Raw genomic sequence first — 15,128 nt, forward strand, 5'->3', positions numbered from 1 at the left:
TTAAGCTATACATACTTTCAGCCCGGACCATCCCTTGTAGCGTGTGTAAAAAGGTACGAGTGAAGTACTTGTACTACGAATGATCGACAAAAACCACTAGTCCGGGGTTAGCGAGTTTCGTGTGTGAAAAGCAAGCATTCCTTATCCGGGGTTAGCAATAACAATTTGGCATGTGTAAAAAGGAAAAAAAATAGTACGGGGTTAAGGATAGTAAGGGGTTAGCGATAGTCCGGGGCTAAGAAAATCCTGTGTAAAAAGGGTAGGACTATATATCTCATTAGTCAGACAATGCGAGCACCAGGAATGATGCAACCCCAACCTGCCCCCACTCCCACCCATCCCCATCCTAAGCACCTTCTGACACCATAAATAAAATAAAAAAGTTTAGTAAAAATAACTTAGAACATTTTGGTGTTTTTTGCCAACTGCAAACTTGTAGACAAGTCTACAAGTTGTAGACTTGTCTTCATGAATTTGCCAACTGCAGAGTTACCATTTTTTAAGTCTTGTGTTCTGTTCTTTTCAGATCTGAAACGGGGCAGTACTTGTATCACTTTGCTGACTGGTAGAGCGTATATAGTGTTCTGCCACTTTAATAGGCCCACTTTATAATTTGCCAACTATACTTTGGCTTTGATTATTCAACTTAAACCTTGGAAATTCATTCCACCCAATATTTATGTACTTAGTCTTGCCTTTAATTTTACAAAACTAATGTGTTTGTTAAATCGTCAATAATTGTGGTATAATTTGCAAACTAACAAGCTTGTTCATATTGGGGGAGAATCGGGGGCTTACTTTGTGTGTTATTATAGCTCCATCTGTTTTGTACTTAGTATTTTGCTGACTAGTAGGGCTCTAAGCCTGGCTATACATGGACTTGGATTTGCCAATTGGTTGTCTTTACTCTAAAAGTCGTAACCTTCTTCGAAGTTAGTACCCCTATTTTTCTTTCCTTTTCTTTCTTTCTTTCTTTCTTTCTTTCTTTCTTTCTTTCTTTCTTTCTTTCTTTCTTTCTTTCTTTCTTTCTTTCTTTCTTTCTTTCTTTCTTTCTTTCTTTCTTTCTTTCTTTCTTTCTTTCTTTCTTTCTTTCTTTCTTTCTTTCTTTCTTTCTTTCTTTCTTTCTCTCTCTCCCCCTCTCTCTCTCTTTCTTTCTTTCTTTTTCTCCCCTATCCTCAATTTTGCCAACTGGTACATGATTTTGCCGACTGCCATGAATGTTGGGGGGGGGGGGGTGTCACACCCCCCATACCCCCCCCCTCTAGCTATGGCCCTGGGCCAATTACTCTAAATTTCATTCACTTGATTTGAAATAAGGCAGATGGGGTGTGAAAATTGCAAAGGGTTAATCTTTTGATCAAGACTTGATTGATTTGAATCATTTTATACCCATAAATAAATAAATAAAATACAAACAAATGAATAAAAATAATGGGTTGCTACTCCATACAAGAACAACAAACCAAACAAAAACAATTAACAAACAAGATCACCACAATGAGACCCACCGTGCAGTGGGCTATATGATTAATCCCCCCCCCCCCCGCCCCCTCAAAAAGAAGCTCAACAACTGAGAGGGGGGAGAAGGAAAGCATGAAAGGACTTTTTTTCTGGATATGTGATTTTTTTTTCAATCCCCCTTTTCTTTTGCTTGCTTGTACTTTCATAATCCCCCACACCATGATTCAATTGATCAAAATTTTTGCTATGTTTAATATACTGTATATCTTTTCTTTTGTTATTTTATTAAGGGGCCCCTTTCACAAGCTCTGCTTCTTTGGCGGAAAACTTTTTATGCTATATTCTTTTTGCCAACCTCAGTGCACTAAGTATTTGTATTAATTATATCACCCGGTTGGTTTGAATAAACTTATATACATATCACTCACTCACTGCATCGTGATCTATTGCGGAGAACTAAAGGATGGTATTTGAGAATGATGTATTTTTCAAATAGAAGTCCAATGAGTGAGAATTTCCCAAATATCTGTAGAAGCAGAAATTGTGCCACAAATCTAAAGAACCCTCAGTTCCTTCATTCTGTAACCACATATAACTCCACCCTCAATCATATATAACCATGTGCCTCTGCCAGTGGTGGATCCAGGGGAGCTAGGTGGACGGGGGGGGGGGGGGGTCAACCCGGGGGGTCAATCACCCTTGGAGGAATATGACAATATATATATATTTTTCCCCTTTTTTTTTGAATCCCAAGATTTCGCCTAATCTTTGTTATTATGTAATGCTTATGTTATATTAATTTTTTTATGCGTCTTTGTTTTGATGATGATCCAAATGTCAGGATAAACTTTTGAATTTTGTAAATATTTTTGAAAAAGTGTAGCAATTTTCTAGATCCAATCTCTTCTCTAGCTATCGTCAGGAGGGGGGGGGGGCGATGAGGGTGTACTTGGAGAGATTACTTTATTGCTTTTTGCTTGCTGTGGACACTATCATGGGGGAAATCCTCCCCAAAAAGGTCACAGATCCTTTTCTTTTGCTCGTCAATCACAGAATTTTGGAAGAAAAATCAGGCCCGACTTCTGGTCAATCCTGGATTCTCTGTTGGACTCTGCCCTCATTACTCTTGTACACACACACTTTGGGCAATTTCAAAATTTAAATTTGGTATTGGTGTTTTTGCAGGGTTCATGCATCAGCTTGTATGCCCAACCTAGCGCCAACACTGATTATGGATTTACTAATCTATATACCACTCAAGGATAAGCATCCAAGATTTCTCCAGCCTCATCAAATTCGGTGCCGTGTCTGCACGGGGTAAAACTAAATCCAACACCAACAGTGGATGAATTAAAGTTTGGACTTGACCTTTGGTGTCGACATTACACCAGACTTAAAATGAGGCTAGTCCGGGAACATATTTCACTAGGTGTTGAGCAATCAATACTGTAATTCAGAAAATTAGGTGTTGAAGCTAGGGAAGGCAATGTAAATTGTGCTATTAACACCAACACCGATCTTGAAATACCAGAATGTATACCCCCTTTCTAAAGGCAAATTGCCAACTTGTCCACTCACCACATGGTCTACCTTCAATTAGTCTAATGCCATTTCGTCTAACAACCATTTGGTCAAATCACCAGTTCGTCTATGACCATTTTGTCTAATACCCAGTGGGTCTAATATCCGTTTTAGTTTCATCCATTTTGCCCAAGTATTACACTTAGTCCAATTGGACCAAATGGTATATGGACTAAATGGCTATTGGACCAACTGGTTATTAGACGAAATGGTGATAGTGGAATGTAGACCATGTGGATAGTGCACGAACTGAGTGATGGTAGACCAAATGATAGTAGACGAGTTGGTAATTGGATGAATTAGCATTAGACCAATTGAAAATAAACCCTTTCTTACCACTCACTAAATACAACAGCCCGTATTCTGAAGTCGGGTTTAACTTAAACTCAAGTGAAGTTTAAAGTTGCGGTTTAAGTATGGATAGCCTATTGTTACATAAATCACTAACAGTAGAGATATCATATTTCAGCTCATTTGGCTCCCAAATCATTGAAAATTGTCTAGGAAGTATAAATAGATGGTCTTCACCATCGGTGAATCAGGAAAGAGCACAGTAAACATAAGAAACATACAACTTAATAATTTTTTTTATACTTTTGGCCTTCCACACTTAAACCACAACTTTAAACCTGAGTTTAAGTTAAACCCGACTACAGAATACGGGCCATGTCCAGATTATAATACCCCTATTCCACCCCCTCTTCACTTCTGAATCATCCTTAAGAGCGCTGCACAATATCCAATTATGACCTATTGTTGGTTTTCCTTTCCAACAAAGCACATTTTACATTAGATATGAAGCGCAAACAAGTAAAATCATACAGATTGAAGTTCAGAATAGTGCTAGCAATACTACAAAGCTAAACTCTTCAAACCCTTCGGTTGGAGTAATTAAGTCAAAATCAGCTTCAAATTGAAGCCAATAACAAGGTCACTGTGTCAAAATTTTACATAAGCAGGGAGGGTTGTACGTGCTTGGAAATTGGACACCCATACCACTATTCAGAACTTTAATTTTGGATTCTTATCAAATGCATTTTTTCCAAATCGGATCACAAACGGATCATACAATGTAGAGAGTGCGCTGGATCTGTGGGCCACTCGTGTATAACAATCTACATCAAAAACACATTAATGTACAACGAAGGCAGATATTCTTTTATATACAGAATACAAATTTACATTTTATTGGATTGAGAATGCACACTGTTGATAACAATGGTTTACGACTGGCATTGAATAAAATGGTATGAAACTGACATACGAAGTAAAAGCAGGCATGGTCTGAAAAAAAATCTGTCTATTTAACTTGGAAAGAAGATATACTAAGACTTCATCTGGCTTCATAAGAATCACTAGAGTCCCTAAACCTCAACTCATGCTGGAAATAAATCCCTGGAAAGACGCATTTCCATGCTAGCCTACTCTCTACAATGCCAAGTTGCATTTGGCTTGTTGCGAGAAAATTGTTTTTGTATGTCTTTATAGAGGTCCAGAGTTCAATAAATCATTGGATATAAATTGGACACCTGAATATTTTTCTTGTTCAAATATGCAGATGATCAATAATGAACCAGTATAATCTCTATCACAATCTCTGTGACGGGATACAAGCTTGTGATCAACCAATAGCCATCGACAACAGATACCAGGGGCCATTTTCACAAGACTTTACAACTAATGCAACTTTGTCATAATAGCAAAAACCACCATGGCAACAGGGCTAAGCAGCCAATCACAATCAAGGTTTCCATGGTTGTTGCAAAAATGGCAAAATAGTCGTCAGTCTTTATGAAACAAGCCCTGGTACCCAATATTATAAAAGGAAACTTGGCTACTATGGTAATGAACACAATCCCCAATAACAAATATGGTAGTTATAGCTTACATTCACACATCAAAATTGATGATGTATTAGGGTTCACTTTAGCACTTACATGTACATGTTCTTTCTATGCAAGCAAGTGAATAGGTATTATCCCGTTTCTTTGATAAATGTAGACAAATTGCACACATGTTCTTTCTATGCAAGCAAGTGAATAGGTAATATCCCGTTTCTTTGATACATTTATACAAATTGCACACAAGCTACATCACAAGCACCAGCACATCTAATAATTGTGCAAGCCAAGTGCAATAAATGTATCATGGTTGTAATACTTCCTATATGAGTTATGTCATGTATCAAAATGTCAACCATGGCATCTAATTCTAAATTCCTAAGGCAATTGAATTGTGACATCTCAATTCTTATAGGTCATCCCACCTTATAGGGAGAGTAAATTTTCATTTAACTCTCTTGCCATACCAGGAACACTTTACAGCGAAGTGCATTTTCAAGCCAAATAACTTCTACCCATGTAGAAGAATACACACAAATTATATAATTTATTTACAAACATACATGTACACCATATTAAAGTCAAAAGAACATCACCCAAAGATTTCTTAGGATATCAATTATGGATATGGTGCTTATCAAATTATGCCGCATGCATAATTCTTGATAAAAAATGTGTAACTCTTCAGGGGAATTATTTATTGATTTCTGACATTTTGATTTTCCCTCTATCCTCATTACAAAGGTTAGATGGAGTCAATAATGTAGTAAGTGGAACTGATGGGAAAGAGACTGAAGCTTCTGGTCATATGCAAACCCATCCTCACGCCTATAAATAGTCCAAATGCATCAAAACATTAACATTTGACAAGAATATAACATATTTAATATGATTGTCTTGGGTTATAATTGACATTGTTTCAAGCTCAAGGGAATGCCGGTCTCAACCATGTATTTTATTACATGTTAATGCATATCAAAATGCCTATTCTAACCAAAAATGTTTATACTGTAAACATACCCTTAGAAATCCCTCACAGTTTGGCATAGAACAGACTCGAAAAGCTTTTTTCCCCCAAGGTATAATTGATGATTAAAAAAGTTCCAATAAATAAGCAAACCTTCCTGAATCACACAAACTTGAGATCAACCATACAAACTTAATACATGTGAAAGTTTACCAATGAAAAGTTATCAATTAAATGTGAATACAGGTGTTGAAGAGTGAACTGCCCGTTATTTCCTGTTAAATAACATTGACAGAAAAAATTCTTACTGTACCTTCAGAAAGTATCAATAAAACATTGGGTCACAAAAGTATGGAAGAATGACTTGGGTGGCTCAGATAGTACGAGACTAACAAGAGTTCATCTAGTTCAAGCCTAAAGATGACCCCTAAAAGTGGAACGGGGCTTGATATGCAGTCAATTCATACCCCCTTTTTCTGTGAATTCCTAGTGAAATTTTACTCTCTTCCATGCACGTTGTTTGAGTTATCCCAGAGACTGTTCGAATCTGCAGGGAAATGTTCTTAAGACCGCGAGGCTGGCGAGCAGCGTTGTACCAGATTTCCTGGAGATTGCTTTTAAATTGATTTAATCCTCTTCAATCTTTGGCGCAAGGTAGTACTTGAGTGAACCGTGGTCTCCGATGTCATAGGATACAACTGTAAAGGAAAGAAAAATGGATATTATTCAGGTAAGTCAAAACTTTGGGACCACAAAAATGTTCAGGTTGGGCCAGTAGAAAAAAAGGGTTAGTGTGGAGCCCTGCTTTATGGGTAAACAAGATAAGTTATCAAGAAATAATATGATTAATAAAAGTCTACTCTAGACCAATCAAACTGAGCAATTTCAGTAGCTTACAACTTGGCAATAAGCTTTATGAAAGTGGGGGGGGGGGAGGGAGAGAGAGAATGGTCTGTAAAGTGATCATCTGCTGATTAAAACGATAATCTGCAAATTGGTCTAGAAGCACCTGCGTATGAACCAAACTTTCATTTGAAAAATAAGTTACTACCAGAGCATCAGATGAAATACATGTAATATTTAGACAAAGTAATGGTTGAACCAAACAGTAATTAGAACAAAGACCCAGTTCTCATTACCACCCTAAAACTAATTTAGTGGAAACTACATGCAGTTTAACATGTAATGAGAAGGTTGAAGTGGTCTTGGAAGCAATCTTCCAAACCAGTTCGGAAAACCACCTCACAATTTAGTTTTCAAGATCGCTTTGCCTCATTAAGCTGGTTTTAGCATGAGGACACAACCATTCTTCGGGAAGCGTTCTTTTCACATTTTGAGCGTGCCACTCCACACACTATGTGTAGAACATCTATGCTGCGGTTTCAAATTTTGGGCGAAACCGAGAGCATTCCCATAGCAACAAGGCTAATTTACGTGAAGTGGTTTTGAAAACTACTATCAGCTGTTCAAATGGGAACACTAGCAAAGCGATCTTCCAAACTGGTTTCCTGAACCGATTTCCAGTAAACTGGTTTAAAAAAGCATATTGAGAACGGTGTCAAACTGATAGTAGACCAAGCAGGTTTAGCTGTGGTGTAATTAGAAGATCTGAGAGTTGGACCATCTGCACGGAGACCAAGAGGATTCAACCAACGAGAATTTCTGACTCACCTAGTGGATTTTCGGGACAGAGCTGAAGTGTGACTGTGTCCGAGAGTGATGTGGCTCTTGTGAAGAAATTGAGGTACCTGCTAGCAAAGGACAGACTGCAACCTTCGTCTTTCTCCATTTCCACGGAAACCTGTCGGGAGATACAATTAATAGGTCATCAAATTGACAACCCGCAAGTGTATTTTCATCAAGTCAGTTTTCTTACAGCAGGGCTTGTATTATTAAAGATATCAAAGGGGAAAGGGAGGTGATGCTCACTTAAACGGCCATCCAAGGGCTTGGACCATTAAAATAAGGCATCAATAGAAAAATGTACTTGTCGATGGGACACATGCACTGGATTACCAGAAGGCACCAATGCCACAGGCAAAAATGACAGGTTATTCTGACCTTTAAGTCTACAAATATTCAAAATGGCATTGGAGGCCACGATACTGACTCTGCAAATTCAAACCTCATATCAATGATACTGGACTATGGAAAAATTAATTGCAAGTCATTTTTTTTTTCAATTTTCCCGTCTGGGTTCACTGCTTTCTTTGATTTCTCTAATTTAGTGGTTGGTTGGTTGGTCACTTTCATATTTTTTTTTGGTAGCAGGCACAATTAATCTCCTAAAGCAGGTCTCTGTGAAACCATCAGGGTATGATACAGCAACCACCTATGCGGTACACATATCACAGATTGGAGATTTTGGATGGGAAAGTAAAGGAGTATGAAATGCCAATCCTTTAGATTTCATTGACTTTCGGAATCAATGTTCAATATATGTATAAAGAATTTGACATTCAGAACATAAAATCTATGACTTTTTCTTTTTAAGTGTTCAAATTCTGACGTTCTTGTATTGGAATAATGGGTTTGGATTAATCAAAATCATGGAAGCTTTGTCACCACAATGGATGCATTTGATTGAAATCCACTTTCATCACAAATTACCTTCTCGTCATCATCTACGTTTCCACTCTCCTTGAGAGCGATCTTGGCAGATCCGATCTCACCGGTCCCCGAGAACTCGACGCATGCCTTCTTGACTGCGATGACGATGGTGTCTCCAAACTGACTCAGATCGCGGCAAATCCTTTGGAACTCTCCTGATGGGACTTTGACTGTGGCAGTGTATTCCGTGTCCTGTGAAGAACAAGGCAAGAAAATGCATTGAACAAAACAAAGGTACACCTAGATGGACTACTGGAAAAAGGAGTTTCCTCGGGGGGGGGGGGGGGGGGGGGAATCGGTTGTTGCCCTCATAAGCCCCCAAGTTGGAAAGAGGGTCTGTCGGTCTTTCTTTTGATGGATTTATTTATGCAGTCAAACATGTCGAAAGTGCTTTTTAAAGACGATGAATAAACATTTAAGCGAATTCTTTGTTCACATCTGATATTTTGTCTTAAAACATTGCATTTTTATATTTAGGATCTGCTGAAAAAAAGCAAAACCCTTCCCCCACCCTGCATTTTAGGGTCAGTCTGGTGAGGGCAACATCACATTTTTTAAGACCTCATCTCCCTCCATCTAGTTAGGGTGTTACAGGACATATTTGGGTATTTGATAATAATTAGGGTTAATGTCATCTTCATGATTTTCAAAAACACTATTCCTGTACTACTTCACTTTTCTTCCCCTTATGCTAGCATACACAAGGGCTGCACCACCACATGATATTGCACATTAATTATGTAGTGAAATTGGGCATTTGTTATCAAGAATAATGTACAAATAAAAAAACAGTGAAAATCTTACATCAATGAGCAATTATTATCTCCTAGAAACTTAGTTCAAGAGTTCTAATGTCCAGGGAAATGATATTTAAAAAATCCAAAGTCCTCTGGATGTGCATAAAGATGTTCTAAACGCTATCATAATTCAATTAACGAAAAACAAGTTCAAATGATTTCTAATGTTATTCTCCAGCACCAATTCCTTTAATAAGCTTGTATCATGTCCATTCATTCTTTTTTAACTTACCGGAATGCCTAGTGTTTCAGCATCAATCTCCATGAGTTTGATCACGAAATCTGATACTTTATCGTCATTGGCAGACTGGAATACAAGGTTCACTTCATCGGGTTCATCATCAGCTTTAATTGTAATGATGTCATCATTTGCAGCACACTTTAAAATCTTTGAGAATCTGAAAGAAAAAAAAGGCAAATTACAATGGCCATCAGATTATAGCTCAAATAATCTTTTCCCCAAAACATGGTACATGTTTTTACAAGGCAATGCCAATCTTATTTCTAAAAAGAACAAAATATAATTAACCATAACCAACAAGAACTGGCAATTTTTTTGACAACTTAAATTTACCCAATTAATTTCTGTTAGTATTTGATTTGAATATTATACATGTGTATGCCCATATCATACCACATGTGGAAAATCTCACAATGACTTCCTATTCATGTAGACAGTAGACACATGAAGATTTTAACTCTTATTTAATAAAGCAATACAGGAAAATGTACATGTACATGTATCTTCTCATCCCAGTTTTACATTAAAAAAAATATGAAATTCTAGAAAGTAAACTTTGGAGAATTACATACAGGGCAAATATCCTACTTTTCCCTTAAAACAATGTGGAACAAAGTTTAATTTCTACATGAATATGTGATATTACAAATGTTGCATCCTCCTACAGTGATGAAATAGATGCTTCACTCTCAAATCTGCAAAAATTGAAATAGTTCCACTTTTTGTTGGGATGGACTTGCCCAGCATTGGGTGGTGGCATTTAAACTCAAGATAGATGTAAAGGGTGTAGATCTAACCAACTCTTTTACTCCAATAATTATTTCTTAAATAAGAAACATTTTAAACTTACACTGCATGACCGAGTCCTAATGTAACATTGCGATCACATCTAAATTGGTCAAAGAGATCTTTCTTAAGGGTAAGGGCGGTCAATGCTACGTGACTTGAGTCCATTCCTTGCATGCTGATGCCTGTAAGATGAAAAAATTAGATGAAAGGAACAAATTAAAAAAAAAGTTACATCAAGGTACGTAAAAAAAAACGATTGCGCAAGAACTAGATAGAGTCTATCTGCTATTTTTTGCTTGTGAAGTTGTGGTGTCTCAAAGAACTCTAGCATTTTGTGAAGTAAAGTCAGATTTTTAATAATCATTTTATCAAACCAAACAGAAAGATTATATTTTTACAGGTTTAATTTAGACCTGCACCTATCTGCTGTTGGGGAATGGTTTTCAAGATCACAAAGTTTTATTTCCAAACTCCTCCTGCAGTGTCCTGGCTATTTTTACCCTCCACAAAGGCTCCACTTACCACTTTCATTTCATAAATGTCATTATGAAAGTTTATTTCCCTTTTAATAGGGTGACTGCACAGTGCTTAAAATTTCGCCCTTTTCACCGAATTCACAAAGCCAAAAATGGACATCGTTTTGAGGGAAAATCAAAGTTCAATGCATTTCTGACATATGATCCCATTATTCAAATTTAATGATTTTGATATCAAATTAAAGAGAATAAAATACTCGTATTAATCTACTTAGTTTACATTTGGTTACTGCCATAATTCTGATGAGGCATTAAAAAGGAAGTTCAAAGTCTCATATCTTGTGAATAAATGTACATTTTAGTAAACTAGCATATTTTTGTAGTATTGTCAATGGCAAATCCAATGGAAATACTCATTTTGCACCTTTCCTTTAGGATCAAGTAGCCCAATGCAAAACTGCACACAAAACATCTGCACTCTGCGTGGATCGTGTGTTTCAGCTGTGAGTTGGTTGTGACAAAGTCTACAGAGCCTTGTATTGGGAGCATTTGGCTGAATTTCAATCGAAAGTCATTTGATTATTAGAACTAAAAAAACGATTCATGGATTACTACTATGAAATTTGGTAGATTTCTATGTTGCACTATTTTCATCAAGATCTGAAAAAAAATCAGTTTAATGTCGATATTGAATTAAGTGGTTGATGAGAAAGAAAAATCTTGCAGTCTCCCTAATTTCATTTGAAATCAGATAGGATAATTTTGGGACATGATTGAAGGAGGATCCAGCCAAGTTAAGCCTTATTATATTACTTTGGTCTCTATATCTGGCTTTTTATGCAGGGACTTCTTCACTTCTCTCCAATATCCCATGAGCAAGACAGAGTCTTATTCTGTTTTACTGGATCTTTTCTTTCCTTCATTTCTCGGATTCTTCTCCATACCACTTTTTCGCAAACTCATGATCTCATCTTATAATTTGTCAATCGACAACTCTTCTTTAAAAAAAAAAATCTCATGAATGATCTTCTTCAATTTTAATGATCATGTTATTCATGGGCATAGCTTTGCCTTTGTCATGTTTGTTCTTTTGACTTTTCTTTCTTGACTAACGTAACATTAAGGTTGGAAAAAGAAGATTTAGGCCTAGGGGGCCTAACTAAGTAGGCCTGATAAAGTAATGTTGTAAATGACTCTCGGTCTGTGTTTCGTACGTGGTCTAATAATAATAAAATGATCATAGTCTGTTAAGTTAACTAAGAAATATTAATAAGTTAGAAATAAAAGTCTTTAAACTAAAAGTTAACTTGTTAATAATGTTAAATTTTAGTTTGATTCTTGCCTTCTGATGAACACTCCCAGTTTCCTTGATTGATCAGCTCCCTGATCCCTTCCAGAGCTTTCTTCAGGATAGATCCTTGGAGAAGTCTTGCTTCAAACATGTTGAATACTGATGTGGTTTTTACAAGCAAAATGCAAGGAAAATTCAACAATGTTACTCGTTTTTCAAACTAGGCAGGACGAGGACGATAACACGACTGCACAGCTCAGTTTTCTCTCGCGAAATGAAGGCAATCTGACAATAGTTCGCGCGGTAATGGTTCAAGTGGCGGGAGAATCTTTGATTGGCCAAGATCTATGACCGGAACTGAAAATTGCCCTTTGAACCTAGTAATTTTACCGTCGGTTTGCTGATTCCCCCGAATGAATTCATGGATCGCATGTGAATGTCACACTATAGTACTAGAAGCAGCGCAGCGCTAGTACAATAGTGCAGCGAAATGTGTTATTTATTCTGTGATTTTTCAAGTTCGAACACGCGATATCAGAACCTACAGAAGTAAACAGTAGTAAGGTGACTATGAGCTTAAAATTCTAAAAATAAGTAATTCATGTAATATTCTGCGAGGCCTCCACTGGCGGCCAGAGATATGTGGTTGCTTGTTATCATGTTAATTTTCCCGATCTTGAATCGACTTTATTCGACTTCGAGTTTTCTTTTGAGTGGTGCGCTGAGCTTTCTGAAGACCGAGTCTGAGTCTGAGTGAGTGAGATACGGTAGCGTATGCGACGATTGTGGGGGAACTGACCGTGGCCTATGCCTGTGTGTGAAGCAAGCTGTGCCCCCTGGCCTGTGGCTGCCTGCCTGTGGATGTGGCTGTGTGGACTGTGCCTGTGGTATCGCAGTAGCCTTGAGGACTTCGTGATGATATTCTCAGATTGGAGGAACAAGTTCTTGAGTTTTCATATTATATCTAGATCTAGTTGTTTCAGCTTTGGTTTAGAGTCTTTTGTCATCGGTGCAAACTTGTAATGGATGGGAGAGATGCCTGTGACTAGTGTGTATGATGCCGTGAATAATGTTTCATCTAATTTTTTTAAGTTTGACAATGTTTCACTTTGAAATTCACTTCTAAAACATTTTAGTTTTTTTTCTTCACATATTTAAAAAACACAAAATATCATGATTTTTGTTAGATGATTGGATTTTATTTGGTTTCATCTAATTTTTTTAAGTTTGACAATGTTTCACTTTGAAATTCACTTCTAAAACATTTTAGTTTTTTTTTTCACATATTTAAAAAACACCAAATATCATGATTTTTGTTAGATGATTGGATTTTATTTGGTTTGCTTAAAGTTTGAACTTTTTCCTATTTCTTTCCTTTCTATCCTTTCTTCATCCTTCTATCCTTCCTGCTAGCTGCTTGCCCTTTTTTGTTCCATCTATCTTTATTTCCTATTTTCTTTCCTGACCCGTTTTCTCTGTGTGTTCATTTGTTTCTTTCCTTCTTTCTCTTACTTTCCTTCTTTATTAAATTTCTTTATATTTTATTTCCTTCATTCTTTCCTTAAACTTTTCTTTGCTTCCTTCTCTCTTCCTCTCCCTTTTCTTTTCGCTCTCTCTCTGCTTCCATTATTTTCTTTTTTTTTAATTCTCTCCTCCATTCTTTCCTCTCTCTTTCCTCCTTTTATTCTTTATTTTATTTTTCCTTCTAATACCTTATTTCTTTTCCTTCCTCCATTCCTGTTTTTCTTCTTTCTTTGTTTCTTTCCTTCCTTCATTCTTTCTTTCCTCCTCCTTTTTTCTTACTTTCTTCTTTCTTTCTCTCCTTTATTTTGTCTTTCACACATTTATTCATCTTCCCTTCCTTTCTTTTTCTTGATTTCTAAATTCATTTCAAAGAATGATGGGAACCTTTTTCCTCTCTTTTATTCTTTCTTTCAGTTTCATCCTTTTATTCTATAACTTTCTTTTTTTTCTTTTTTCCTTCATTTCCCCTTCATTTTTTGTCTTTCTTCTCAATTCATCTCTTTTCTTTCTTTCTCTCCTTCATTCTTTCATTCACCCTCCCTTCCGATTCTTTATATTTTGTTCACTAGTCTAACACGCGTGGTAGCGAGAACGTTGTGTTGTATAGGTTGAGTTGACATCAGATAGCATTGTTAACACCAGCAGCACACATACAAAATTATGTCCATATGTGCGAGAGCTACATGTGACACTTAATGTTATGTGTGTGTTAGTTTTTCCCCAGCTAGTTTCTCTTAATCAACAGAGCCTTGATGACACAAGTTTGATCTATTTTCTCTGATGGTGTACCTAGGTTGTATGTGTACTTTAACATTGCTCTTGTCTGTACTTTGTGCCTCTTACAGGTTAATTGAGAATTGAAGATGGCAGGCTTCGGACGCGGAGGGAGAGGGGCCGCTCTCCTGAAGCTCCTGGAGGAGCCACAAAGGAGACCAGGAGATGCCGAGAAGGTAAAAATTGAGATATTCCAAGGAATAATTTTGCTTAACTAAAATAAATTTCAATGCGATTCGTTGAAAATTATTCCCTATATTCAATCCTGTATATATTGAAAATGAATATATTTTGAAGAAAAAAAAGAATGAAGTTAATTGTAGGCCCTTTATATACAGTAAATTTTGCAGATTACTTTGAAATCTGCCATGGTATTGTGCACTCTGTGCTTGTTTATAACTGCCTTTACATATTGATACATGTAGTGTAGGTGAAGATTAAAGGGGAAGATCGGGGGCGGATCCAGGATTTTTCGAAAGGGGGGGGGGCACATTTTCCCCGAGGAGAAATTTGACAAGCAAAAGAAAAAGGGTATTTAGGGAATAAAAGGTCTTCATTTTCAAAAGGGGGTGGGGGGGGGCAGCACACTTCTGTTTTAACAGAATTTTAACAGGATTTGGATTTGATAAAAGCAAGACAATGAAGGATAGGTGAAAAATTAGTAAAAATTTCTAGAATTTATAATTTTGAGTTTGGTGATGGAACATGTGATCAGCTCCTCGATTGTTATGTATAAATTTCACAAAATGCAATTTTTCCAAGAAAATTGAATATGA

At 36.8% G+C, this 15,128-nt stretch overlaps 2 protein-coding genes across 2 annotated transcripts in view; one reads left to right on the forward strand and one right to left on the reverse strand.

Moving 5' to 3' along the window:
* Window positions 1–4,196: 4,196 nt before the first annotated feature.
* Window positions 4,197–12,913, reverse strand: LOC129281175 (proliferating cell nuclear antigen-like). The gene is made up of 6 exons (XM_054917119.2): window positions 12,106–12,913; window positions 10,349–10,469; window positions 9,490–9,655; window positions 8,461–8,652; window positions 7,522–7,651; window positions 4,197–6,548 (listed from the first exon to the last, which is right to left on the reverse strand). Exons 1-6 carry the CDS (start codon window positions 12,203–12,205, stop codon window positions 6,478–6,480), a joined length of 780 nt encoding a protein of 259 aa, XP_054773094.1. The 5' UTR covers window positions 12,206–12,913; the 3' UTR covers window positions 4,197–6,477.
* Window positions 12,475–15,128, forward strand: part of LOC129281174 (piwi-like protein 2) — a 33,563-nt gene continuing 30,909 nt past the window's right edge. The window contains exons 1-2 of the mRNA XM_054917118.2: window positions 12,475–12,618; window positions 14,424–14,528. Coding sequence (XP_054773093.2) covers window positions 14,442–14,528 — 87 coding nt within the window. The 5' untranslated portion in view covers window positions 12,475–12,618; window positions 14,424–14,441. The remainder of the gene's footprint in view (window positions 12,619–14,423; window positions 14,529–15,128) is intronic.

The sequence above is a fragment of the Lytechinus pictus genome, chromosome 18 (genome assembly GCF_037042905.1).
Source record: "Lytechinus pictus isolate F3 Inbred chromosome 18, Lp3.0, whole genome shotgun sequence".
NCBI lineage: Eukaryota > Metazoa > Echinodermata > Echinoidea > Temnopleuroida > Toxopneustidae > Lytechinus > Lytechinus pictus.